This window comes from Diabrotica virgifera, chromosome 7 (assembly GCF_917563875.1).
Source record: "Diabrotica virgifera virgifera chromosome 7, PGI_DIABVI_V3a".
Lineage (NCBI taxonomy): Eukaryota > Metazoa > Arthropoda > Insecta > Coleoptera > Chrysomelidae > Diabrotica > Diabrotica virgifera.
Window position 1 is genome coordinate 182,077,473 of NC_065449.1, and position 25,954 is coordinate 182,103,426.

Sequence of the window (25,954 nt, forward strand, 5' to 3'; positions counted from 1 at the left end):
TCAGACGAGTTCGGCAATTATCACTGTGACAATGACGGTATTACTTGACATACCTACTCCTGTGATTGTGATACGTCTAAAGGTGGGAAACAATTATTAATATAATGTAAATTTATAGGTTTCTATCGCTAAATTTGCCACCTTTACTAGTTTCATCTCTTTTTGTTTCGCAATTTATTATGTTTTACATCTTTTGCGTTATTTTGCCGGTTGTTAGCGCGCTCATCACTGTATATACATCTATATCCCAAATAACATCCTCATAATATCATATTTTACGCCTGAAAATACTAACAAGATTTATTTCAGTAACGAAAGCAGGTGATGTATGCAGGGGGTAAACTTTCATTTTATTTGAATGTCATTTAAATCTCAGGCGTACTTTACATCCAAAATGAGATACCATCTTCGGATTATGTATCGCTCCAAAGATGCCGTACGTGTACTGAAGACGATAGCTTCTGCGCCTCGTATGTTTTGTAATATAGAGAAGTGGCAGTGGCTAGTGCTCTTTCTATTTTTCAATTTGTATTCTAAAGATATATATAAAATTCTTGCGAAAATGTCTGTAAAAGTTATAACATGAAACAAAAAACGATATATTGTAGTCCCCATAAAGCATACTAGAAAAAAGTTTATTAATGCAAACTGATGTAAGATAGATGGTCTAAAAGAGGAAAGTGCCAAATACAAAAATAACAGTTTATATACGGTATGCGGCAAAATAAACAGTACTGAAATTCGTATGCCTCAAATTTGTATGCGTCATGTGCCGAAACGTATTGAGTGGTTTCTGAACGTTGTTATTAACGTTTGTCAATATCATGTTAATGTTAGCTTCAGGATGGTTTTCAGTTTTGCAGAAAATTTTTTTATAATGGAGTACTATTTTCGGCCATACGGAAAAGGTCACGAAAATGGTCCAAGCTTAAAATCAACAGTGATTTCAGCAGGACAAGATAACCTGTCACACTGCCAGAGAGTCTCTTCGAATACTGTGCGATCATTTTTGGAACTTCCACTCACCAGAACTAACGTCACCAGATGCGTACATATGGGGAATGCTGAAGGGGTCACTGTCTGCCATTTCGGAATTGAGGACTAAAATTAAAAGATTTTTTTCGTGCCAGAGGCAGTGGCGGATTTAGAAATTTGCCTTGGGAGGGCAAATTTGCTTTAGGGGGGAACTTCCAATGAAAACCCAACCAAAAAACATAAAAAAGATAAACTCAGATTACATAAAATACATAAATAATAACTTATAGACATTATTGGGTTGAATTTGTCTCTGTGGTTTCGGTCTCATGTGAACCCATATATTTTTGTTTGAACATTTTTTCTCTATAGTTTTGGACCTTGTTAGGGTGGACATTTCCTCATTTTCCCTCCCCGTAGAATCGCCACTGGCCAGAGGTCATCTTTAACATCTGTTTTATCGGGAACATGCGTCGTCGTGAATGATGTTTGCAAGGCTATATCATGTATTATAGATATATAAAAAAACATTTCAATATTCATTTCAGTACTGTTTATTTTGTCGCATACTGTAATAGATGGTCTTAAAGAGGTAAGTGACAAATACAAAATAACAGTTTTAGCTACGTATCGTCTTGTACAGAATATGGGAAGGGACAGAGAACTTTTGACCACCATTAAAATGAGAAAAACATTTGGGGCACATACTTAGAAATGATAAGTACCAGTTGTTACAGCTGATTATGAAGGGTAAAATCGAAGGAAGAAGGGTCCTGGTAGGCGACAAATATCCTGGCTAGAAAACATTCGCGACTGGCCCGGGTTAAACACACAGACGCTTTTAAGAAAAGCAGAAGATAGAGATGAATTTTCAATGGTTCTAGCCAACTTTCATTAGTGGAGTTGGCACTAGAAAAAGAAGAAGCTACCTATCGACTTTACCTTTAGTACGTTATAGTCGAACTTTAGCAACGTGAAATAAATATCAAAATTGTAATCCCAACGTAGACCGATCCTAGTAGACTTTATACAGTCACAGTCCCATACATACGTTCCGCATTAAATAGGTATGCAAATGAGTCACTCGGACAGGTTCCGTATATTCTGCCACGTAGTGCGTAATGGGGATGATATAAAACAATTGTAGTGTACGCTCTCTCTCTTGTCGTTTCCCCATTACTGAGGATCGTGATTTCTTCCAATATTCCTAACAATGTTTCTCCATTGGTCTCTATCTTCCGCTGCTCTAAGAGCTTCGCAGGATGAGTTTCCAGCTGAATTCTTTATTTGGTCGGAGTATCTAGTTGGTCATCGTCCTCTTGATCTTCTCGCCGGAACGTTTCCAGAAACAATTAATCTCTCCAAACTGACGTTACCTCTGCGAACCACGTGACCAAAGAATTGCAGTATTCGTTGCAGACATATTGTGGACAGCCTTTTTTTAATCTTGAGTTGGTTTAGAATGGAAACGTTTGTCCTATGAGCTGTCCAAGGTATGCGCAGCATTCTTCTCCAGCACCAAATCTCAAAGGCATCAATTTTTTGGCGCTCGCATGCGCGAAGAGTCCAAGTCTCTGCTCCCTCCGTATAGAAATATTAAGAATACAAGGACATTCACCAGTCTCATCTTGATATTTTGAGAGATAGATCTGTCTTTCCAAACTTTAGTTAGGCGACTCATCGCATTTTTTGCCATACCAATACGTCTCCGAACTTCTGCTTCACAGTTACCATCTTTAGTTATACTAGACCCGAGATAGACAAAGGTGTTTACTATCTGGTATTCTTGTAACATGTTAGTCAGTTGAATAGTGTCGAATCTGTCGACCACCATTATTTTTGTCTTAGCTTTATTGATTTTTAGACCAACTTTATTGCTTTCTTACTCAACTCTTCGCAGGAGATCAAACATTTCTTGCTCATTTGCTGCTATAAGTGTAGTGTCATCAGCAAATCTTAAATTTGAGATTTTCCTACCAGCTAATGTTACTCCACCGGCCCATCCTTCTAAAACCATCCTCACGACATGTTCACCATAAATGTTAAATAAGTCAGGTGACAACACGCATCCTCGTCTAACACCTCTCTCAGTCTTGAATTGGTTTGAGAACTTATGATCTAGTCGTACTGTCGCTAAAGTGTACGCACTGTGCAAGTAATTAGAAACATTCAGAATTGTTTTTAATTAATTGTGAACGAGAGATGTTGCGCCATGATTGAGTTGCTATCATCGACAAAGCTTTGTTGGGTTGTACGGCTCAAAGTACTCCTCCTCTATAAAGATATAGGGGCGTCGTGTAATTCGTGTGACTATATCTGTCCAATCATCTATCTTTTCTATGAGTATTGTTTTGCATCGGAAAATCAGTAACCAGTCATGTCCTTTATTTGGTCCGATCATCGTGCTGTGCTTTTGCCCGCTGCGTTGCCTTCAACTATCATTATCATTCCTTCCATATCTCCTCTTCTTCTAGTTATATGTATGTCCAAAATATCTTATTTGGGTTGATAGTGTTGTAGCCTAGTCTTTATATTAAGGCCTTCCAGTATGGAATTATTTGTGCGATGTGCGGTCCATGGTATGCATTCTACGGTAGACCCATATTTCAAATGCCATTATACGCTTCGAATCCACTTTTTTGATGCTCTATGTTTCTGAAGCGTAGGTGACGATAGGAAATATTAATGCTTGAACTAGGCATAATTTTGTGTTTTTTTGTAAGGTTGTGTTGTGTTGTGTTTTTTTGTGTTTTTTTGTTCTTTCATATTTTTGTGAATTGGACCAACTGTCATCGTGACGCGTCGATGGATCTCATCTTCGCGCATCCTACATCGTTAATGATGAATATGCTTAAAAGTAATTAAATTGTCTGACCACTTCGTAACCTGTCGTGCTTCTTATCTTTGTTTGCTATTTCTCTTTGTGTTGATGATCATTACTTTGATTTTTTGTATATTTATTTTCAAACTATATTCCGTACCTACTAACCGTACCGAACTTATTCATGATTTGTTTCATTTCTTCTGCTGAAGTCGCCAATATGACCGTTCATTATCATATCGTGGTTTTTTTTATTTTTCTTCCTCTTATTGTTGCTCAAATTCCACAAAAACTCGCACTTGTAACGCCGACCTGAAGATGATCTGTATATTGTAGAGATCGAAGCCGGTCGTCGAAGTAAATTAAATGATTGTGAGTACGTCTGTGTTTCTTTATTTCATTAACGGTATTATTTACATACAGTTCTTGTAATATATAGATTAGATATTCTGTTAATAGATTTATAATGTCATCTTGGCCTGCTCGCAAAGTCGCCACTCCTGTCGATTCCTGGCAACTTCCCTCCATCTTCTGACCCTTAGAATCTTTAGGTCTTCTTCCACATCATCAATCCATCTTCTTCGTGGTCGTCCCATACTTCTTGTGCCATCTGGTTTTGAAAATGTTAATCGCAGATTTATAATGGGGAATTCTCACGACGAGGTCGAGGTGCGTGTTGAAGCGAGCTTCAAGTGGGTATTAATATAAACGTCGGCAAAGAGAGATATAATATATATAATAGTGGAAAAGAAAGAGAACGCAGATACCCTACAAGACGGTAAAATTAGTAATATTTACTTTGTGATAAAATGTCCCGAATATGTCCCGAAGAATACAGGCAACCAAAAAGTTGACCGCCCTCAGTGGTGGAGATAAAAATATTAGTTGGTTTTTTTAATTCTCACAATGATAAAAATTAGAACAAAACGTAGTTTGACCATAAAATTACCACGCCACTGATCGTACCCTCGGCTGACGAGACATCCACACTATCCACAGGCTAATAAATTTTAGCATTTGGTGTTATTTTAAGGGTCATAAATACCAAATTTTGACAGAAATTTCTCTATCTCTTCTTGCGTTTAATCTTTTTCACGTTGGGTTGAAACCCGTCTTCAGTTTTTATCTTTTTCTGTTACATTTTTTTATTTCACTCATAACGTCGCAACACGCTCTGTCAGTTTTCCTCTTAATGTACTTCTTACAAGTTTTAAACACATTTTATAAATTACATAATAATATCTTATTTGACAGGTATTTGTATAGATTTGCTAAGTAGACACTCCTCAGACCAGAATTTCCCTGATATATTCTGCCAGATTTATTTACCTTACTTCGCTGCAGAGTTTTGCATCGAATATGCGGCACAGTATTGAGCCGAACACAGAATAATGGAGTTTAGATCAGACGAGAAACGATTTTTAACGTCGGCCATTCAAAAGTTGGACTTAAAAATTTTCGGACATTTGAAGAAAACTTTTGTCAGACGTTGCTAGGCAAGATTTATAATATAAAAAGTTTCGCATTGATAGTAACGTCAAATACATTTTCAATTTATAAAAATATTTATGGTGTCGATATATCTTTGATCGCTAAGCCAAATACCGCTGTATCATCATGAATATTATCTCCTTTCTATGGTACGTTGTATTCGAGCATTGTATGGTACATTGCATTTTTATCTGCATCTATGGTAGACATTATCAGAAACTAGAGGAAAAACGCGGAAGCATAAGGTACACAATGCAATATACACCCATACCTCGCTATACGGCCGCTCTATATACGGCACGGTTTCGATTTACGGCCTAAAATGTTTCGCTATAACGGCCCCACGTTGTCATTCTCGAGTAAACGCAATCTTGATCCACACTATTTTTTATTTCCACTTGTTTATGCATAATTTGAAAATAAAAGGAGGTAAGGCCCATCCAAGGAATATCTTAACATTTTAAAGGGAATTATAGAAAAAGGTGGTTATAAACCTGAACAAGTGTTTAACGTAGACAAAACATGACTTTGTTGGAAGCAAATGCCTGATCGCACATACATTTCAAAAACCGAAAAATCTGCGCCTGGTTATAAGTGGTCTAAAGAACGATTAACTTTGCTACTTGGTGCAAATGCCACTGGTGATTTTAAGCTAAAACCACCTAATTTGTCCAAAAATCCAAGGCCTATTACAGAACTAAATAAAAATCATTTACCCGTTATATGGAGATACAACAAGAAAGCTTGGAGTTTGTAGATTATTTTTGGTTTTTGGAATCTATTATTATTTTATGTACCAGTGTATGTGCTTTTTTGTATGTACATATTTTTGATTTAAATAAAATAAACAGATAAAATGCATTTTTAACGACAAATCATGTAACATATTTAACAAATTTGGAACCTATCCCATTAAATTTTTATGAATTTGTATTAGAATAATTGATTCGTTATACGGCATTTCGCTTTGCGGCCATGTTTCGTGGAACGTATCTAGGCCGTAAAGCGAGGTAAGGGTGTATTAATAACTGGACATAAAAATGAGTTGAATGAAGTTAATAGAATGGAAAAAACGAAGAAAAAACTATTCATCAAAATTAACTTACACCCAAACAAAATTAGTATAATTGAATAGGTACATATTTTCAATACCTTTCAAACGAAATATCACTTGCCATAAGGCCCCATTTAGAATTTTTTTGTCAAAGTAGCTCTGTAACGTCATCTACAACTATTCCATCACCTGGTATGACTATTCGAGAAGCCTACATCCGTTTGTTTCCACTCTCCAAATTTCACTATTATAAGAATAACCGTTCAAAAGATACGAAGGGACCGGGACTTTTGGCTAGCACTATATATCACAAATAGACTTCTTACTTGCTAATGATTTCACAGATAGAAAATCACACATGCAGAAGTGTTATGATAAAGTACACGCATTGTAAAATATGTAAAAATCTCTCCAACTTAGAATGCAAAGAAAAGATAAAATTGTAATAGCAAGATGAAAAACAACATTTATTGATTCGAACTGATATGCATAACATAACTCAACCACTGACTATTTATTTGTTAGCAGTGCCAAAAATACCCACTAACATTAATGTTGGGAGCAAGTATGTTAAGTGAAAAATAAGACCTTTGATATTTTCTAAATTATAATTCACTGACTGTGTTAATTTAGGTACCTCTCCTACATAGACCAGGGCATTTAGCACAAAATAAATCTATTTTTAAATACGGAACTTAGAGACTTGCAACTATTTGCATTGTGTTCGGGATGACGTGAGGAAAAAAGTCTACTATACTATAGAAAAATGCGTGGAAATGCATAGTTGCATTTTAAAGTGTATAAAATACATCCAAAAGTGCATAAACATGTTAAAATAAGTGTATTAAGAGCCAGATTTTGTTACTCAGGAGTTTTTGGGGTCCCTGAAGACGAATACGCCATCAGAACCAGCCACCGGAGCACCTGGTGCCCAGGTTCACTTTTAAGGCATGTCATCTGAAGTGTCGAGAGTTTTCGGCACTAAATTGATGCAAAAACAGATTCTTTGGGGGATTTTCGGGTTGCCGAATAGGAATACGCTATTAAAACCGACCCCCCGGTGCACCTGGTGCCCAAAAACCCTCTAAACTCCAGAAAATAACATGCTTTAGCAGTGACCGTAGGCACTAGGAACTTTAGATGGTCAGTTCTGATGGCTTCTTCGTGTTCAGTAACTCCAAAAACCGTCCAACTAATCTATTTGCATCAATTTAATGCTGGAAACCCTCGAAACTCCCGAAGATGACGTGCCTTAGGAGTGACACTCGGCACCAAGTGCTCCGGAGGTCGATTCTGATGACGTTTTCGTGTTCAGCGACTCCAAAAACCTCCAAGTAATCTGAATCAATTTGCGTGGGTGCTCCAGATGACGTGCCTGAGCCATGACGGCTGATGGCGTAGTCCTGTTCAGCGACCCTAAAAACTCCCTAATAAAAAACTGGACCTTAATATGCATATTTTGACATTTTTATGCACTTTAAAATGCAATTATGCATTTCTAGCCATTTTTCTATACAAGTGCTAATCAAAAGTCCGTACCCCCCTCGTATCTTTTAAACGGTTATACCTATTCGCTCTGAGCGTTAACAAAGTGTCAAAGCAAAATCGACCAACCTGCTCATGGTGGCGGTTTTTTGAAATTTTATCAGGACGCTTTGTGTATGTTTAAATGAGACATTTAAAAAAAATGCCGTGTCACGCTAGTGATATTATGTATTAATATAAACAGAAAATAAAAACGCACTTAATCTGATATAAATTCTTCTATTTCCAATATTGATTATCAGTTTGATTTTGTATACATAACCTCACTATCGCAGTTTATGCCAATAAATCTTTATTAACGAAAAAGAAAATATTTTTGTTGCACTATAAATTACAGTATAAATTAATAACTAATGAATTCTAACAATTGTATTCGGTTATTATCACTACAAAATAAAATATTCAAGTTTAACAAAATAATCCCATAAGGACTCAATGTTAAAACGTCCTGACAAAATCTGACAGCGTGTCACGTGACTGTAAGTAGAGGGGAGACGCACGGAGCCAATAATAGTGAAATTTGGAGGGAGGAAATAAACGGACGTAAGCTTCTTAACTAGTCATGACAGGTGACGTAATAGTGACAGATTACTTTACAGCGAGACTGTGACAGATAATTTTAAATGGGACCTTATGGCAAGTGATACTTCGTTTGAAAGGTATTGAAAATACCTATTCAGTCATACTAATTTTGTTTGAGTTTAAGCTAATTTTGATGAATACATGAAATAAATATAAAATTGTAGTTTCGCATTTAATTAATAAATATTCAAAATTCCGCCTATGATAACTTGTCAAAAAGGTTGACGTTGACGTAAAAACTACTAGAGAATTGAAAAACTTCAACTTTGGCGGACCTTTGAATTTTTATTAATTAAATGCGAAACTACAATATTATAGGTTTGTTCGTAGAACGATCAGCAACCGTTGCCAACCGTCAGACGCAAGCGCGTTCGTAGTCTACGAACTCGAACTGTTAACTGCGCAGCGCTAACTGTTAACTGCGCATGCGTCTGATGGTTGGCAACGGTTGCTGATCGATTGGATCGTACTACGAACAAACCTTATATTTATTTAATGTATTCACCAAAATCAAAATCAACTTAAACCCAAAAAAATAGCATAGCATGCCTGAATAGGTATTTTGAATACCTTTCAATCGAGGTATCACTTGCTATAAGGTCCCATTTAAAATTATTATTGGTCACAGTGGCTCTGTAACGTAATCTGTCACTATTACGTCACCTGTCATGACTAGTTAAGAAGCTTACGTCTGTTTATTTCCTCCCTACAAATTTCACTATTATTGGTATAACCGTTCAAAAGATAAGAGGGGGAGTACGGACTTTTGATTAGCACTGTATAGTCCATATGGTGAGACCGCTCCCGTCTGAAAAACATTTATAATTCGGTTTCTCTGCGGATTCATATTCAAAATTGTCCCCTTTAAACAAATCTGAAGGGTGCCGGGCGGAATTTTTGGGCAGATATTGTTTAAACAATTTTTTAAAACAAATGCATACGATCACCTTTTATTGCTCCAAGGTTTTTTGGGCCATTCTAAACAAGAAAGGTATCTTGTGATTTTTCTCAAAAATTGACAATTTTCGAGTTATAGGCGATTTAAAATCTAAAAAATGCGAAAGTACGCATTTTCGAGGCTTAAAAACTCATATTTAAATTAGTATTTTTAAGGGTGCCAATAATTAGGATTAAGTTTAAATATTCCTTTTAAAGATTCCGAAGAGTGATCGAGTCTAACTTCAATTTAGACCGTAGTTTTTTAATTGTTAATTATGCATGTCCATCCGATTTTTTGACCGGTGCGACGCGCTCTATTTCAAAAATCTCCCATTTTCCTGCGAAAAATATTTTTTCTAGATTCTTTGGGACATTCTAAATAAAATAAGTTTCTTGGCATTTTTCTCAAAAGTTACTAGTTTTAAAGTTATAAGCGATTTAAAATGCGAAAATGTGTTTTTTTGTCATTTTTCGGATTTTAAATCACTTTTGAGAAAAATGTCAAAAAACTTATTTTATTTAGAATATCCCAAAGAATGTGGAAAAAATATTTTTCGGAGGAAAATAGGAGATTTTTGAAAATAGTTAGAAAAAACCGGCAAAAAACACGGATGGACACGCTTAATTAACAATTAAAGAACTACGGTCTAAATTGAAGTTAGACCCGATCACTCTTCGGAATCTTGAAAAAGAATGTTTAAACTTTAATCCAAGTTATTGGCACCCTTAAAAATACTAATTTAAATATGAGTTTTTAAGCCTCGAAAATGCGTATTTTCGAATTTTTAGATTTTAAATCGCCTATAACTCGAAAACTGTCAATTCTTGAGAAAAATCACAAGATACCTTTCTTGTTTAGAATGACCCAAAAAACCTAAAAATATATTTTTTGGAGCAATAAAAGGTGATCTTATGTATTTGTTTCAAAAAATTGTTTAAACAATTTCTGCCCAAAAATTCCGTCCGGCACCCTTCAGATTTGTTTAAAGGGGACATTTTTGAATATGAAGCCGCAGAGAAACCGAATTAGAAATGTTTTTCAGACGGGAGTGGTCTCACCACATGGACTAATAGTAGACTTTTTTCCTGACATCACCCTGAACACAATGCAAAATGTTGCTACTCTCGGGGTGCTGTTTTTAAAAATCGATTGATTCCGGTGTTTTTAGTGCTAAATGCTCCGGTCTAACAATTTTATAGAAAGAAAGAAAGAAAAATACAATACTTCAACCATGTGTTGAGAGGGAAAAGATATGAACTACTTTAGAAGAAGAACAATTTTATGCTCTTTATAGATTCAACCGATCAATAATGTATTATTGAATACACGCTGCACCTTTAACTCATAAAACCTATTTTCTACGAAAAAGTCTATATAGTGTATTTTGTTTCAATAACTATAATTCCAGCTGCAGTTGAGTCCGCGAGTCTTTACCCGTGCGTCATCACTTAAAGCATACGAAATAAGTCGGAAATCTATTTCACGCAACAACAACTGACAGAAAGTGGCTACTGTTCCGATTACGGGTTTTATTATAAAATTTGACGTTATCAAATATATAGAATGTCAAATGTAAGTTTTGCTTCAAAATTTTTGCGCAGAATTACAGCTACATTTGAAGTAGCTTAATAAATTCTTTTATTATTATTGATTAATAAATAAATAAACAATTTATAAAAAAATCCAATAACATATTTTATTTTTGTTATTTTATTCACTTTGACGGAAATTAGCTTTGTATGTTTTAAATATTAATTGCCTAAATATAATTACATATTTACCTTAAAATTTCAAAGCCCAATATAAAATTAGTTGTGAAAACAACTGTTTGTGTAATATAAAGAAACTTCAAAACGCAAAAATTCGACAAAAACCGCAAAAAGCTCAACTGACTGACAGCCACAAAATTAAATAAATCAGAAACGTCAAACAAATTGTGCTTAAAATATGAAAACATACCGAATCGTCTTTTTTTGTACCTATCTCTTTTCAATGCACTGAGTCTAGATGGTTCATAAAAATAACATGTGTTGTTACTTAATAACAAACGGCAGCTGGTTTGTCATAAGTTTCATGCATGGAAGAGAATGATGCTAGATAAAAAGTATGTGTTTTATCTATGGAGACCTGTAAGAAGGAGTGGAAACGCAATGCATCGTTTGTGGGCTAACTTTTCAACCTCTAATTCAACTTTCAGCAATCGCCGCTAGAGGCGCAAGTGTTCGAATAGGTGCTACAAATACATTAGCTCTTATGGACTTATTTATTATTTAACTCATTTTATTATTGTTTTTATCGTAATTAGACATTAATTTATTGGTGGATTGTAGCTGAAAGTGTTTTATGCCAAAAATAAATTATTTTAACCTTATAACATATCGACGTGTGGTAAAAAGTGTATTCTTTTTATACCATTGTAGATGGAGATGTGACATCAAATTTAAATTTGTCATTACTTTAATATGAGGACAGCTTATTTTGAAGCGGAAATATTTTGTCACATTATCTAACTGCCACATTTATATACCAATGGTATTTCAACTGCAAATTAATTTGTTAATATCTTTGTAACTGATATCAAAAAGTTTGTTAGTTGAAAAAATTGAACTTAACTGTACGTAATTGTTTTTAAAAAGTTATTTAAATAATTTGAAGTTTATTGATCAATTTTTTTAAAATTATTCTTTTTATCAAAACTTAAAATGCTTTTTCTTTTGAACACTTCATTTATCTATATTCTGAAAGCTTACCTATCAGATGTTTAAATTTAGTTAATAAAGTATATGTAAATTAACTACAGACTGACTTTTATAAAATTAATGTTAATTTTTGTGAAATATTTTGTCTCAAAAAATGCATTGTTTCGACAGAAAAACTTTCAAGATCCTCCTATTATTATCACTATAATTTTCAGGTTAAAATAAAAACCAATAATAGGTAATACACAAATTTTATTTACACCGAAGGAAATAACATACAAACGAATAGGTATAATCCATGAACGTTATAAATAACATAAAGACAAATATTTATAAAAAGTCTTTATTAACTTCGTTAAGTTCCCTTTTGAATTTTTTATCGGAACGATAACTCGATATAAATCCTGGTACGAAGCAATTTCTTTTAGTGTAAGCTTTCTTGGCACTCATATTTAAATAATATTAACCATCAAAACCAGTAATCTTATATTAATTACGAATAATTAATTATTTTCGAAATTTTCACATTCACTCCAATGCAAAACTAGCATCTATCTCTACGCCACCGTCGCCCTAGCGAGAAACCAAGCAAACAGGCAAAATCGTGTACAAAAATTTCAAGGTCGTCCTATCTCGATTCCTCTCCTCTGTGTAGGTCTCCATAGTTTTATCTCGCCAGGTATTAATGACGCACGGGTAAAGACTCGCGGACTCAACTGTATTTCAAGAGAAATATTTATAATATTATTTTACCAGTCTCTTATTCCATGGAAATATCAAATAAAAAGGCCGATTCTCGATAAAACAGCATGAATCAGTGACAATTTTCTTCTCGGTTTATAATATGAGAACGACTTTTCGCTTCGGAGAAAAGTTGGCACGATATTCTGAAGCGAGCGCCAAAGTATGGTGACATATATTTCAACGAGTAAAGGTTTTGTATCAGTATATTACAACAAGACTTACTATTGTTAATTGAAGTATTTACTGTGAAAAGCTTGTGTAAAAATATATCTACAATGAATTGGAAAAGACTGTAAGACTTGTACACACTTCTAAGTAGATCAAAACGGCAAACAAGTGTATGTTCTCAAAAAAATTGATAGTGTGTAAAAAATGTTTTATTATCAGCTAAGTACTTTCAACACATAACGTGCCATCATCAGAGCTTCGTCCTCTTATAAAACCTTCATAGAAGAGCAACTGCTAAACGACACAATAAAAAACATAGATTCTGGGCAAAAGCCACAGATATCGGGTATAACAACCCCTTAAAATGAATAAATTCACATCTAATTTCTTTTTGAAGTTATACTTCTTTAGACGCGATTGAGAGTAATATTTCATAATACTGCCCGCATGCGCACACATACAGTATGGCGTTTAGTTGCTAAATCTTTCTAGTTATGTATAAATATATCAGTGCAAGAAAAGGTGTGAAAAGAATATATTAGTGTTTTTAGTAAATATATTTATTATAATTTTTGTGTCTTTGGATTTGTCTTCCTCAGGAGTAAGATGAGTATTATTAAAACATTTTATTGTATATTTATTCACCTTGTCTGTTTGTTTCCGTGAATTGTCATTAGGTACGTCCGAACCGTTACAGACACAGTCCTCGTAGCGTATTTGGTATAGCATTCGGCCAGAGATCGAGAGGTCTTGAGTTCAAATCCAGTGCAATCGTATACTTTTTTTATTTTTTTGAAAGCGGTAAGCACAAAATTAGTTTGGTGTTTAAAAAAAAAATTAAAACAAACTGTTTAAAGTATATTTATTTTTAAGAAATCATATAATAGAAGTATAACTTCTTACGTGCGTACAAAGTACACACACATTCTATTTTTATTTTAAAAAGACAACATAGCTGAGTCAAACCATTTTGAGCCCACGTGAACAGCTTTTCATTTTCAGCTATCAATTTTTTTGAGAACATACACTTGTTTGCGGTTTTGACATATCTACAGTGGTCAAATATGTATAAATTAACGCAACAAAAACAACCATTTTTGTTTTATTTATACAGCTTAACAGGCGTTGAAGGCCTTCGGCTAAAAAGTTTCATTTTCCATCACAATTACTATTTACATTTATGTGTAGAAAATACCTTTAATATTGCTTATAGCCTTTCCATTGATTTCTGTCCAAATCTCAATATTTCTTTTTTGTATTACCTTTCGTCATAGTACCATTTTCAGCATTCCTCTCTCCCCGTTCTCTCACTGTGTTCTAAATATCGTATTCTCAATTCTTTGATTACCCTCGTTATTTTTGGTTCGTTATATAGTTCTTTATTATTAATTTTTCTCCATTGACCATCTATTTTCACACCTCCATAATATATTGCTCTTTGTATTTCCCTCTCATATCTCCCAGATCTATTTTTGATTTTGTATTCTTGTTTCGCATGCATATGTAGTAGTGATGTAACGAATGTCATTTTTTGAACATTCGCGTACGAATGCGAATATCTGCTACCAACATTCGCGAATGCGGATGCGAATGCGAATATTCAGATTTTTTAAATTTGTTTCTATTTTTGTCATGTTGTCTAAATTTGTAATGAAAGTTAATTGATATTTCGTGTAAATCAATCTGAGTCTTAAGCTTTATTACATAATAGCAGAGAGAAAAAACTTGAAGCCTTCGAGATGTGGCTATACAGGCGAATCCTAAGGATATCATGGACGGACAAAATAACCAACAAGACCATATTACTATTAGAGTGGGCAAAGAAAGAGAGGTGATGTATACCATTAAAAGGAGAAAGTTAGAATATCTCGGACACATAATGAGAAACGGCACCAAATACAGATTACTGAAGGTAATCCTTCAGGGTAAAGTATTCGGAAAGCGAGGAATTGGGAGAAGAAGAATATCATGGTTAAAGAACCTGAGGAAATGGTTCTCCACAACAACAACTGATCTATTTAAAGCATCAGTTAATAAAATAATTATAGCCAGAATGATCGCCAATATTCGAAACGAATAGGCACTAAAAGAAGAAGAAGAAGAACATAATAGCAAATACTAAAATAAAGTCTAGGCTGATAATGTGATTATACGAGGTTAAGTCATCGTTTCTTAATAAAAAAAAGATGAGAAGTGAATAGATTTTGATTTTATTAACCTAATATTATCTTCAAATTATTTTTTTTTCTGATATTCATATTCGCAAAACATTCGCACAAATTTCGCAAATGCGAATATGAATGCAAATATGCAAAGATCTGCGAATATTCGCGAATGCGAATACGAATATTCGTTACATCACTAATATGTAGCTGTAGGCCTGATAATCGTTTTGTAATGTTTAATTTTTGTTTTTTCTTGAGAGATACATATTTGGATTTAATTAATGATCGCAATGGTCCATACTTTTTGGTGGCTTTTGGTATTCTTCCCTCTATCTCCCCTTCGTCATGTCCCTCTAACCATCTCCATATTTTCTCCATGCATCTCCAACAATTTAAAATTGTTTTCATTTCCTTGATCTGTTTGTCGCTTATCAGGTATTTTGTCTTTTCCTTATTTATTATAAGGTCTTTTCCTTATTTATTATATATTGTTTATTAATCTTTTTAGTTCTACATATATTAATTGTCCTTAATAGTGTTAGATATCAAAATGTCAAAAATAATAATATATTTTGCATAGTTCCGACATCGGATTGGTCGCATAGATCAATTAAAAATCAAATAAGATCGATTTTAATGAAATCTGAAGGTCGTACTGCGTTTCAAAACAAAATCACATAACCAGACATACTACCTAAATAATTACAGAGATATCCATGTGCTAAACGAAATATAAATAATATAGATGACTTCCTTACGTATTAATAGGGATGATGATGATTAAATATCTAAACAAATTATTGTAAAGTGGACTGTAGATAAAATTAATATCTACACAATAGGACAAACATGAAGAATGTCCTAAAATGAGAGAGTGTAGAACATAGGTTGCTGGATACAAATATGAAAACTGTTTCCTGCAATTTAGGAATGTCTTGATGATTACCTCTTTTGAATATCTATGTGCACTAGTGTCCGCACCAGTCACTGTCACGCAGATCCTGAATGTCGAGATGTGGTAATGTGGCAACTTTGGGTGTAAAGGTTGCCAAGAAAACGATGCGAAAACTTCACTCAACGAAAAAGGTTAATTCAGACAACAAACGCAATACTTAAAATTTGTCCAATTCTTGGTTTTATTAGAACAACAAAGCGATGTTGATCAATTCATTATTTTCGTTAGTTGAGCCAATGTATTACGTTTATTGAATGGATGAACATTCATTATGTATACCATAATATCACTTTATTGATATTACGAACTCTGTTCATTGAGTCAACGAACACTATTCATTGAAACAACAACGTCGTTAATTGACCGACGAAGAATATTCGTTGTGTCAATAACAGTGTTATTTCTCCTAACGTAGTTCGTTTATTTCTACAATTATTTCCGTTTATTCTTACAATTAATTCCGTTCATTCCCACAATAAATACGGTTATTCTTACCATCAATTCTATTCATTCTTACAATCAGTTTCGTCCATTCCTACTATGAACTTATTTTATATTAATAATTACTGAATGCATTAGCCCAATGTATGAAATTGATTAATAATAATTTTGTAAATCCCCTTTTTTGTCCTAAACCTAATGGACTTTACACTGTGTGATTTCTCATAATATGAGAAATCATATATTATGATGTCATTTATACAGGGAGCTGGAATAAGTGTTACACTCCCCCCCTTATTAACTTATTTATTTTTAGCACATAAGCAAAACGCTCGGACAGGTCGATTTTTAAAATAATCAAACTGTATTATAGCATCAATGTTTCGAACTTTACACGATCCCTCTTCAGGTGACAGACATAACTTTGAAAAAGTTATTTTTTATCATTTAACTCATTTAAAATCGTTTGAAATAGTAAAATTGTGTAACACTTTAATCCTTTTTGAGAGCGCAGGTGCAAAATTTCGATTGATTTCTTTTTAAACGCATTCATTTTTTTTTGGAATCCTGAGAAAACTAATAAGTATTTTTGAAAAATTTAAACGCAGAATAAAAGATTACATTATTACCGAGGGCTGAAAGTCCCTTAGAATAAACAAAAAGTTTCTTTTGAATGGTATATTTGAAATTAAAAATCATACTAAATTTTCTCTTTTTCGCCCCTGTGACTTATTAAAATAATCATTATAGAAGTTCTCAGGGACTTCAGACCCTCGAAAATACTGTAATATTTTATTCTGCGTTTAAATTTTCAAAAATACTAAGTAATTAGTTTTCTCCTCATTCGAAAAAATTTAAAAAGAATTCGACCGAAATTTCACTTATTCACGACTAAAATTATTATTCGGCACTTCGGCAGAAATAACAGCATTGTTTAACAAAGAATTATTTTTTAAACAATGGTAACACAGAGAAGCTATGGTTCATTCCACCAACATACGCCTGTTTTGGATTATCGCGACAACGAATATTTCAGTGTGCAATATAAGAAGTACGAAAGTAAATGGCTCTAATAATTATTTCATTAAACAGCAATGTAAGTTGCAATTTACTTTCGTTCTTCATATTTTGCACAATAAAATATTCGTTGTCGAAATAATCCAACACAGGCGTATATTCGTGGAATAGGGTATAGGAGTATCACGATAAGGAAAAGCCGTTACATTTCAAATGGTCAAGCAAAATATTTATTGTCTCAACAACTACGTTTATTGTCACCATGTACGCATTGATTGTGGTTATTAAACGTAGTAGTAGATTGATTAATGCATTCGTTGTCCCAAGAATCAGTTTACATCTATACAACAATCATATATTACTCTATATTAACAACATTTGTACATTGTTTTAATGAAATCTGTACGTTGTCACGATAAACCAAGGTAATTGCTTCTCATCTACGAAATCAAGAAAGTGAGTTGCTGCCAGAATTAACATTATTTATTAAATATACGAAACTAAGTTATTGGCTGAATAAATTGAGTGTTATTGATTAATGTACTCTAGTTATTTTCACAATTATTATTCAATCATTGTGACATTAACCAAATACAATCGTCAATGTCTAAAAGTTCGTTGAAACAAAAAATTAAATTGTTGTTACAATGAAATACTATTCAATATTCACTGTTAATCAATATTACGAACTAATTTTTTTTGAGTGTTGTTTATACGAAACGGCCACTACTAAATTAATCGCTCTTATACAAAAGCGGGACAATCTTTGATACACTGGAGAGCACGTGGAGTAAATCCCTGACGAATTTTTTGAGGGATTCTGCTTGAAAATTGTCTTTTATGCACGAAATACTGAGCACTATTGTCATTTATATATTTACAATGTGGATAAATTATTGTCAAAAGTTGAGTTTAACTTCGACTTCTTTTATATGTTCGAATGAATTTATTCGAACATGGACGCTAGAGGTAACGGATTTTGACAAGAGCTGTGACCTTGTGAATAACACATAAACTTGGGTTGTGCTTGGGTACTGCATCGGCATGACTCATAGCTCTTGTCAAATTCCATTATATCTACCAAAAATGATCTATCTATCTATCAGCGAGGTTCCTACAGCCTCTGCCGCTTCTCGCATTTCGACCGCCATCGTTTTCTGTCCATCCATTCGTCTTCTTTGATGGCTCTATCTTTCATGATGTGCCGTACATTTTCTTCCCAGGCAACTGAAGGTCTTCCCCTTCTTCTTTGGTGTGGTATGTAATTTAAAGCTTTCTTTGGCCATCTATCTTCATTCATTCGTTTCACGTGACCATACCACACTAGTTGTCTAGTTTCAATTTTATCTACACTGGAATATACAGTATGTGTCCTCCTTCTAATATCTTCATTCCTGATGTGATCTTTTTTAGATATACCACACGCTCTCCTTAGATAATCCATTTCTACTACTTCTATTCTTTTCCTATCTTTTTTTGTCATCTGCCAAACTTCTGCCCCATAAGTCATAATAGGCTCTACCAAGGTACGATAGATTGTCAGTTTCGTTTCTTGCGTTATATCTTTAGACCACAGTGGAGAGCTCAGAATGTTTACCGCTTTTTTGCCCTGCTGCGTTCTTTTTTCGATGTCTCTTTTGGTAGTGCCTTCTTTAGATATTATAGATCCGAGATATTTATATTCATTACATCTTTTCGTGGTTCTAATTTCTAACTCTGGATCTTCTTCATCATCCCCTATTTTAAGATACTCTGTCTTTGACATATTCATATTGAGGCCCCATTTTTCATATTCTTTCTTTAGTTTTCTAAACATGTAGTCCATGTCTTCCTCATCATTCGCTACGACTACCTGATCATCTGCAAAAAACAAAGTTGTTAGACATTTACCACTGCCTATGTCTATTCCCATTCCGGATACTTGTTTCCTCCACTGCTCTAGCGATGATTGAATATATATTTTAAATAAAGTCGGAGACAGACAACATCCTTGTTTAAGCCCCTTTGATATAGGGAATGATTCAGATATAAAGTTTCCTTCTTTAACGACACTTCTTGCATTTTTGTATATATTTGCGATAGCATCCACATGCTCTCTACTGAGACCTACCTTCGTCAATGTTTCAAACAGTTTTTTCAAAGGTACCGTATCGTATGCCTTCTCCAAATCTACAAACAATAGGTGGGTAGATAGATTCCTTGCCTTCCGTTTTTCTATTACCTGCTGCAGAACGAATATATTATCAGTGCACGCTCTTCCTGCACGAAATCCACTTTGTTCTTCCATGTCTTCGTATTCTGATTCTATTCTTTTCTTTATTATTCGACCGTACAACCTCCCTACTGAGCTGGTAACAGTTATTCCTCTATAATTAGAGCATATGCGTTTATCCCCTTTCTTGAATACTGAGCTGATGTATCCAACATTCCAATCATCAGGGATATTTTGTCCTTTTAAGCATTTATTAAATAGTTGAACCAACATCTCATGTAATATTTTTGGTCCGTACTTTACCAACTCAATTGGGATGTCTCCAGGTCCTGCTGCTTTACCTTTTTTAGATCTTTTGAGGGCTTCGCTTAACTCTCCGGTTGTTATCTCAACTATTTGTGTATGTTCGGCTAATTCTTCCATTTCGATCTCTTGGAATTTACATCTATCTTCTGTCAGTAAAATCTCATAATGGTGTTTCCACTGTTTAAGATCTATTAACTTTATGTTAGATTTTTCCATGATCCTTTTATGTTAGATCAAAAATGATTGGATGTATAAACAGGACGAATAATACAGATATTTTAGCAGTGTAGATCGTTTATAAATACTGTCTAAATGAACAGAACGGCGATTTCAACTTGATTGATTGGTGCTATTGTAAGTTGAAAGAAGCGAATTGAGTTGTTGAATGAAAATTGCATTTCAATATCAATCTAAAAAGTGAAAACCGACAAAAATTGATGAAGTAAAGTGTGTTTTGCGAATGAGGAAAATTGAAATGAAAAAGGGTAAGGATGTATGTAGTTGATACGAAATGCTCTAAAATTGATGAATTTTCCGTTCGGCTTCGAGTGTTTCTGTAACTGACGTGCTGTTTCCTCATTTGTACTTTAAAACTTTATTATTTTGGGTGTTTTTTCTCCGCTTCGTTCGTCTATAGGAAAATTTCCCCCTGTTTTTCAAGCGAAGTTTGTACGATATTCGAACGAATCCATAAAATGTGGAATACAATTTATTTCAACCAATTTTATTTAAAATTTGAAATTCTTTTTCCTGGTTAATCCTCACTATTCGTTTAATTAAAATAAATGTTAGGTTATCGCGCATCTTTCTTTTCTGACTGTTAAGCTTTTATCACGGAAATAAAAAAGTTTACCTCATTTTTGTAGTGTAATGAAATTTTCAATATGAATATAAAATATGGAATAGTTTTTATATTTTCTGCTTAACTTCTCACCCGAAGAATACCTAGCCATTTATGTTTCTATAGAAGCAATTCATAGATAGAATTTGCTCAATACACCATTGAAATATTGGTACGCGGCCTTTTATTTTCCAAAAAATGGAGGTTCAATTTTTGGAAAAATGTGTTCTACTTTTGATGTGATCTTCCAAGTTGTTGCTAGATACAGAGCGAAAGTTTTCAAATCATTTTTGATGTGATGATGTCTCGAATTTCCTAACCCTGTTGTCCTATATAAGTAATTTTTTAATATGTTATAGCCTCATTCTCCAACAATATCGCTGTAATAATATTGTTGCTAAACAGGTAAATTTTCATTGTATACCGGGTGTACGAATCAAACGGTGTGTTTTTCTCAAACTTCACATCACCCTGTGGAATATTTTAGCATTTATTGTAAAATACTGAAATTAAAACCCAACTATAGCCTCATGTTTTCTCAACATTCTGTTTTTTGATTTATTCGCTTGTGTTGGACCATAAATAAGTTAGGTACTTTAACAACCATGTTTTTCATCAATACAGGGTGTTTTTAAATAAGTATGACAAACTTTAAGGGGTAATTCTGCATGAAAAAATAATGACAGCTAGCTTTATAAAGGTATCTCCACAAATGCTTCGTTCCCGAGATAGGGGGCGTTGGAATTTTTCTTGCATACTGACGATTTATTTATTGCTTTAAAACCAACTGAGATATGCAAATGAAATTTGTTGGATTTTTCGACGTAGTTATTGCACATTTTTTGACATACAATTAACATTTGTCGTGAACGTTGCTACATCAGAAAATAAAGATTGTAGTGAAAGAACCGGTTATACTTAGTTTTTTTTTTCATCAATGATTGCACAAAAGTCAAGAGAAAGTATTTCAGTGAATATTAAAGTTTAATGTTTGTTTTGCCTAAATATTTTCTGTGGCTCTTGCTAAAACTTAGTGAAAAAATTCATAGGGATTTATACAGAATGTTCCACGGAAATTTGACCCCCCACCCCATTAACTCAGAAACCAAGAGTTTTTCCAGAATTAAAAAAAATCATGTCAATTTGTATTGAGGGGGGACGAATTTTCATGTAAAATTCGTCCCCCTTTCCCTGCCCCGCATCAACCACCCAGATTTTTTAAATAGCTAGTGTAAAATCGAGTGGCACATCATTTGAAAGGTATTTGTTGTCTCTACTGGACCTTCTAATTTTTTTAAATTTGCGGAATAACCTTAAAGATAATTTTGGATTTAACTAATTTATAATAAATTTGTTAAGTCCAAAATTATCTTCAAACTTATTACGTAAATTAAAAAAAAATAGAGCGTCGTTTAGAGAAAACAATTACCTTTCAAATTATGTGCCACTCGACCACACTTACTATTAAAAAAAAGTGCGGGTCGGTGCGGGGCAGTAGGGGGTTACATTTAAGGGCATGAATTTTGTATGAAAATTCGTCCCCCTTCCATTAAAAGTTGACGTGTTTTTTTTTTAATTTTGAAGAAGCTCTCGGTTTCTGATTTTCTGAGGGGGTCAAATTTTCGTTGGAACAGACTGTATAAAATTTACAATACAATGTGCTGCATGTGGTGAAAAACCAGAACTTCATTTCTTTTTACGGTATTTTAGAACAAGCGATGCTTTTTTTTAGTAATGTCATTTTCCCCTAAAAATAAAAATAAAAAATAAACTTACATTGAAGTGACAAACTTCAAGTGAACAATGAAATTTTCCAACCTTATTACAATTTCATCAGAACATGTTCAGTTTTATCAGTGAAAACATGGTTAGCTATGTCGTATCAGTGAGAACTGGAAACTTGAAAAGGAGTCATAACCTAAATTACATTTTACTTTTTTACTTATTTACTTTACTCCTCTTGGTTCCATTTGGAACATAGGGCCTCTACAGTCCCCTCCATTCATCTCTGTTTTTGGCTAGGGCTTTCGCCTCTTTCCATGATGTCATTGGTCTGCCTTGTTTTCTTTTTTCTGTTGGTTGGGATTGCAGGACTTTTTTGGTTATATCATCTTCATTTTTCTTAATGTGTGTCCAATAAACTTCCATTTGCGTCTATTTTTCATTTTGGCTATCGGCTCTTGATTAGTTTTTCTCCAAAGCTCATTGTTACTTAACATTTGTATTAAATAACTTTGTTTTTATTTTCGATTGTTAATTTATTGGACTCCCATGTTTTCTTCAGCATATAGAACGCATTCTGAGTTTAGTTATCCTTCCATTAATTTCTTCTTATATTCCACCACTAGCGTCAATTATGCTTCCCAGATAGCAAAACTTCTGTACATTTTTTACTTCTTTAATGAATACTTCTTCAATACTTCTTCAATGAATATCCCCATTTCTCTTTTCGTATTTATATTCATAAGTTTCATTTATCATCACCAGACATATCGTCGGGGACTTAAACGCAGATTACATTTTAAATGTCATAAAAACTAAAATTAAAGCGAAAGGAAGTCGATGTTTAAAAGATTTTATCTTTAAGGAAAATAGTGAACCCTACCCGAAACGGGGACTATATCAATCCTAGGAAAGTTCTCTTTGTATCGTTTCTTAAAAATAGGTGATCATTTCAAAATATTTTACATTACCTCTGTTTTGAAGTATTCATGCCGCCGACGAATTAGTCCTGTCGCCAGGGGGGGTACAACGGCCTCGTTAATTCAGATGGACTTACTCAAGTTTTTTTTATGTATTTTGACCCGTAGAACACGAATTTTTTGGGTAACAGTTGATCCGGATGTCGATAAGATTGTTATAGACCAAGAACTTGAGGAATCAAATAACAGCGATTTTTGGCAAAACAAAACAATATTTTGTATTTTTTGGGCCATTTTAAGTAAAAAATATTTCTACAAGTTTTTTCGTAGGATGCACAGTTTTCGAGATAAACGCGGTTGAACTTTAAAAAAATCGAAAAATTGCAATTTTTGAACCCGAATAACTTTTGATTAAAAAATAAAATAGCAAGTCTGCTTACCGCATTTGAAAGTTTAAGTCAAATTATATCGGTTTTGATTATTTGCATTGGTAAAAATTTATTTTTTTATTGTTTAACAAAGCTATAAACACGTAGGGTTTCCCGTGCTTTTACATGCGTTTTAACGCATGTAACGTAGAAATAGTCTTGATTGCACTAGTACCTATTCTACCTACTGGTTCGATTTTAAATGAGAAATCATAGAAACATCACTCACGCACTAGTTGTTTGTAGCTTTGTTTAGCAATAACACAATAAATTTTTAGCAATGCAAATAATCAAAACCGACATAATTTGACTTGAACTTTCAAAGGCGCTAAGCAGAATTGCTATTTTATTTTTTAATCAAAAGTTATTCGGGTTTAAAAATTGCAGTTTTTCGATTTTTTGAAAGTTCAACCGCGTTTATCTCGAAAACTGTGCATCCTACTAAAAAACTTGTAGAAATATTTTTTGCTTAAAATGACCCAAAAAATACAAAATATTGTTTTGTTTTGCCAAAAATCGCTGTTATTTGATTCCTCAAGTTCTTGGTCTATAACAATCTTATCGACATCCGGATCAACTGTTACCCAAAAAATTCGTGTTCTACGGGTCAAAATACATAAAAAAAATTTGGGTAAGTCCATCTGAATTAACGAGGCCGTTGTAGCCCCCCTGGCGACAGGACTAAATGACTTGTCCAGTAAGATTCATTCACATTACTAATTTAGGCTTAAAGTAGCCAAATATTAGTGTTCCCAAGTCCTACTTCAAATTCCACTGATAGTTTGATATCTCTATTGATTTTTGATTAGCCTTAATTTCTGTTTTCGTAAATTTATCAGTATGCATGTATTCATAAAATTTATTTATGGCTATACAATTGCACAATATGACTAATGGTAAACATTGGACTGTCGTATTTTAATCAAAAAGTCTTTAACAAAGAAATAACGTTAGACGTATTAAAAATTATAAATATTTTTAAATGGAATTGAACCACAATTAATTGTAATGAAATTATAGAGAATTGTCTGGCCTTATGTATTGTGGCATCTACGTCTCCATCAAAGGTTTTTCTTCAGTATATGGGAGATTTAAATACCACAGTGTTTCATACGAGTCTCATTTTATTAATAGACCTTGACGAAGCGTAGAAATTTACGTTTTCAAAAAAGGCGTAAACAGTTATTAGCTCCACTTAAACCATAATGGGTTTAATTATAAAATCAAGCATATTAATATAATTATATTAGTCTTCTTTAAAACATCCCAGGAATGCATTATTTTTTTAGTTTTTTTTTTTAACAGAACAGTGCTTTGTACAATTATTTCTACTTCAGTCAGTTTGGAATCATGTTCCAAAGTTCGTTTAGTTCTTCATTTGGATCGTCGTTTTGGTTCACTCCCATGTGATCCAGCTACGTTTCTATCTTTCCACTTCCCTCTCTTTGCTAAGATCTTTACGATACAATACAGTGATGAACGCGGTAATAGCCGGCAAAATAACGCAAAAGATGGAAAACATTGTAAAGTAAAAAGAGATGAAACTAGTAGAGGTGGAAATTATCGGTATAAACTTATAAATTAACATTACATTACATGGTTTCCCACCTTTAGACGTATCGGAGAATTTTATAAAATACTCTTATCACAGACGTCTAAAGGTTGACCACTATGTAATGTAATGTTAATTTATACATTTATATCGATAATTTCCACCTCTACTAGTTGCATCTCTTTTCATTTCTCAGTGTGTTATGTTTTCCATCTTTTGCGTTACTTTGCCGGTTATTAGCGCGCTCATCACTGCATACAATTCAAACATGTTTCTCTCCCACTCTTTCATCCCTATGTTAAGATCGTTGTGAGTCAATAATTGCATTGGTCTTTCTTGTGTCACCTTCGTATCACAAAACTTCATCAGTTTTTTG

At 33.6% G+C, this 25,954-nt stretch overlaps 2 protein-coding genes across 7 annotated transcripts in view; one reads left to right on the plus strand and one right to left on the minus strand.

Moving 5' to 3' along the window:
• LOC126887803 (uncharacterized) overlaps positions 1-2,519 on the minus strand; it is a 410,065-nt gene extending 407,546 nt beyond the window's left edge. Inside the window, exon 1 of the mRNA XM_050655635.1 lies at positions 2,352-2,519. Coding sequence (XP_050511592.1) covers positions 2,352-2,481 — 130 coding nt within the window. The 5' untranslated portion in view covers positions 2,482-2,519. The remainder of the gene's footprint in view (positions 1-2,351) is intronic.
• LOC114327765 (phosphatase and actin regulator 3) overlaps positions 1-25,954 on the plus strand; it is a 1,198,052-nt gene that overhangs the window by 427,511 nt on the left and 744,587 nt on the right. The gene's annotated exons all lie outside the window — the stretch shown is intronic.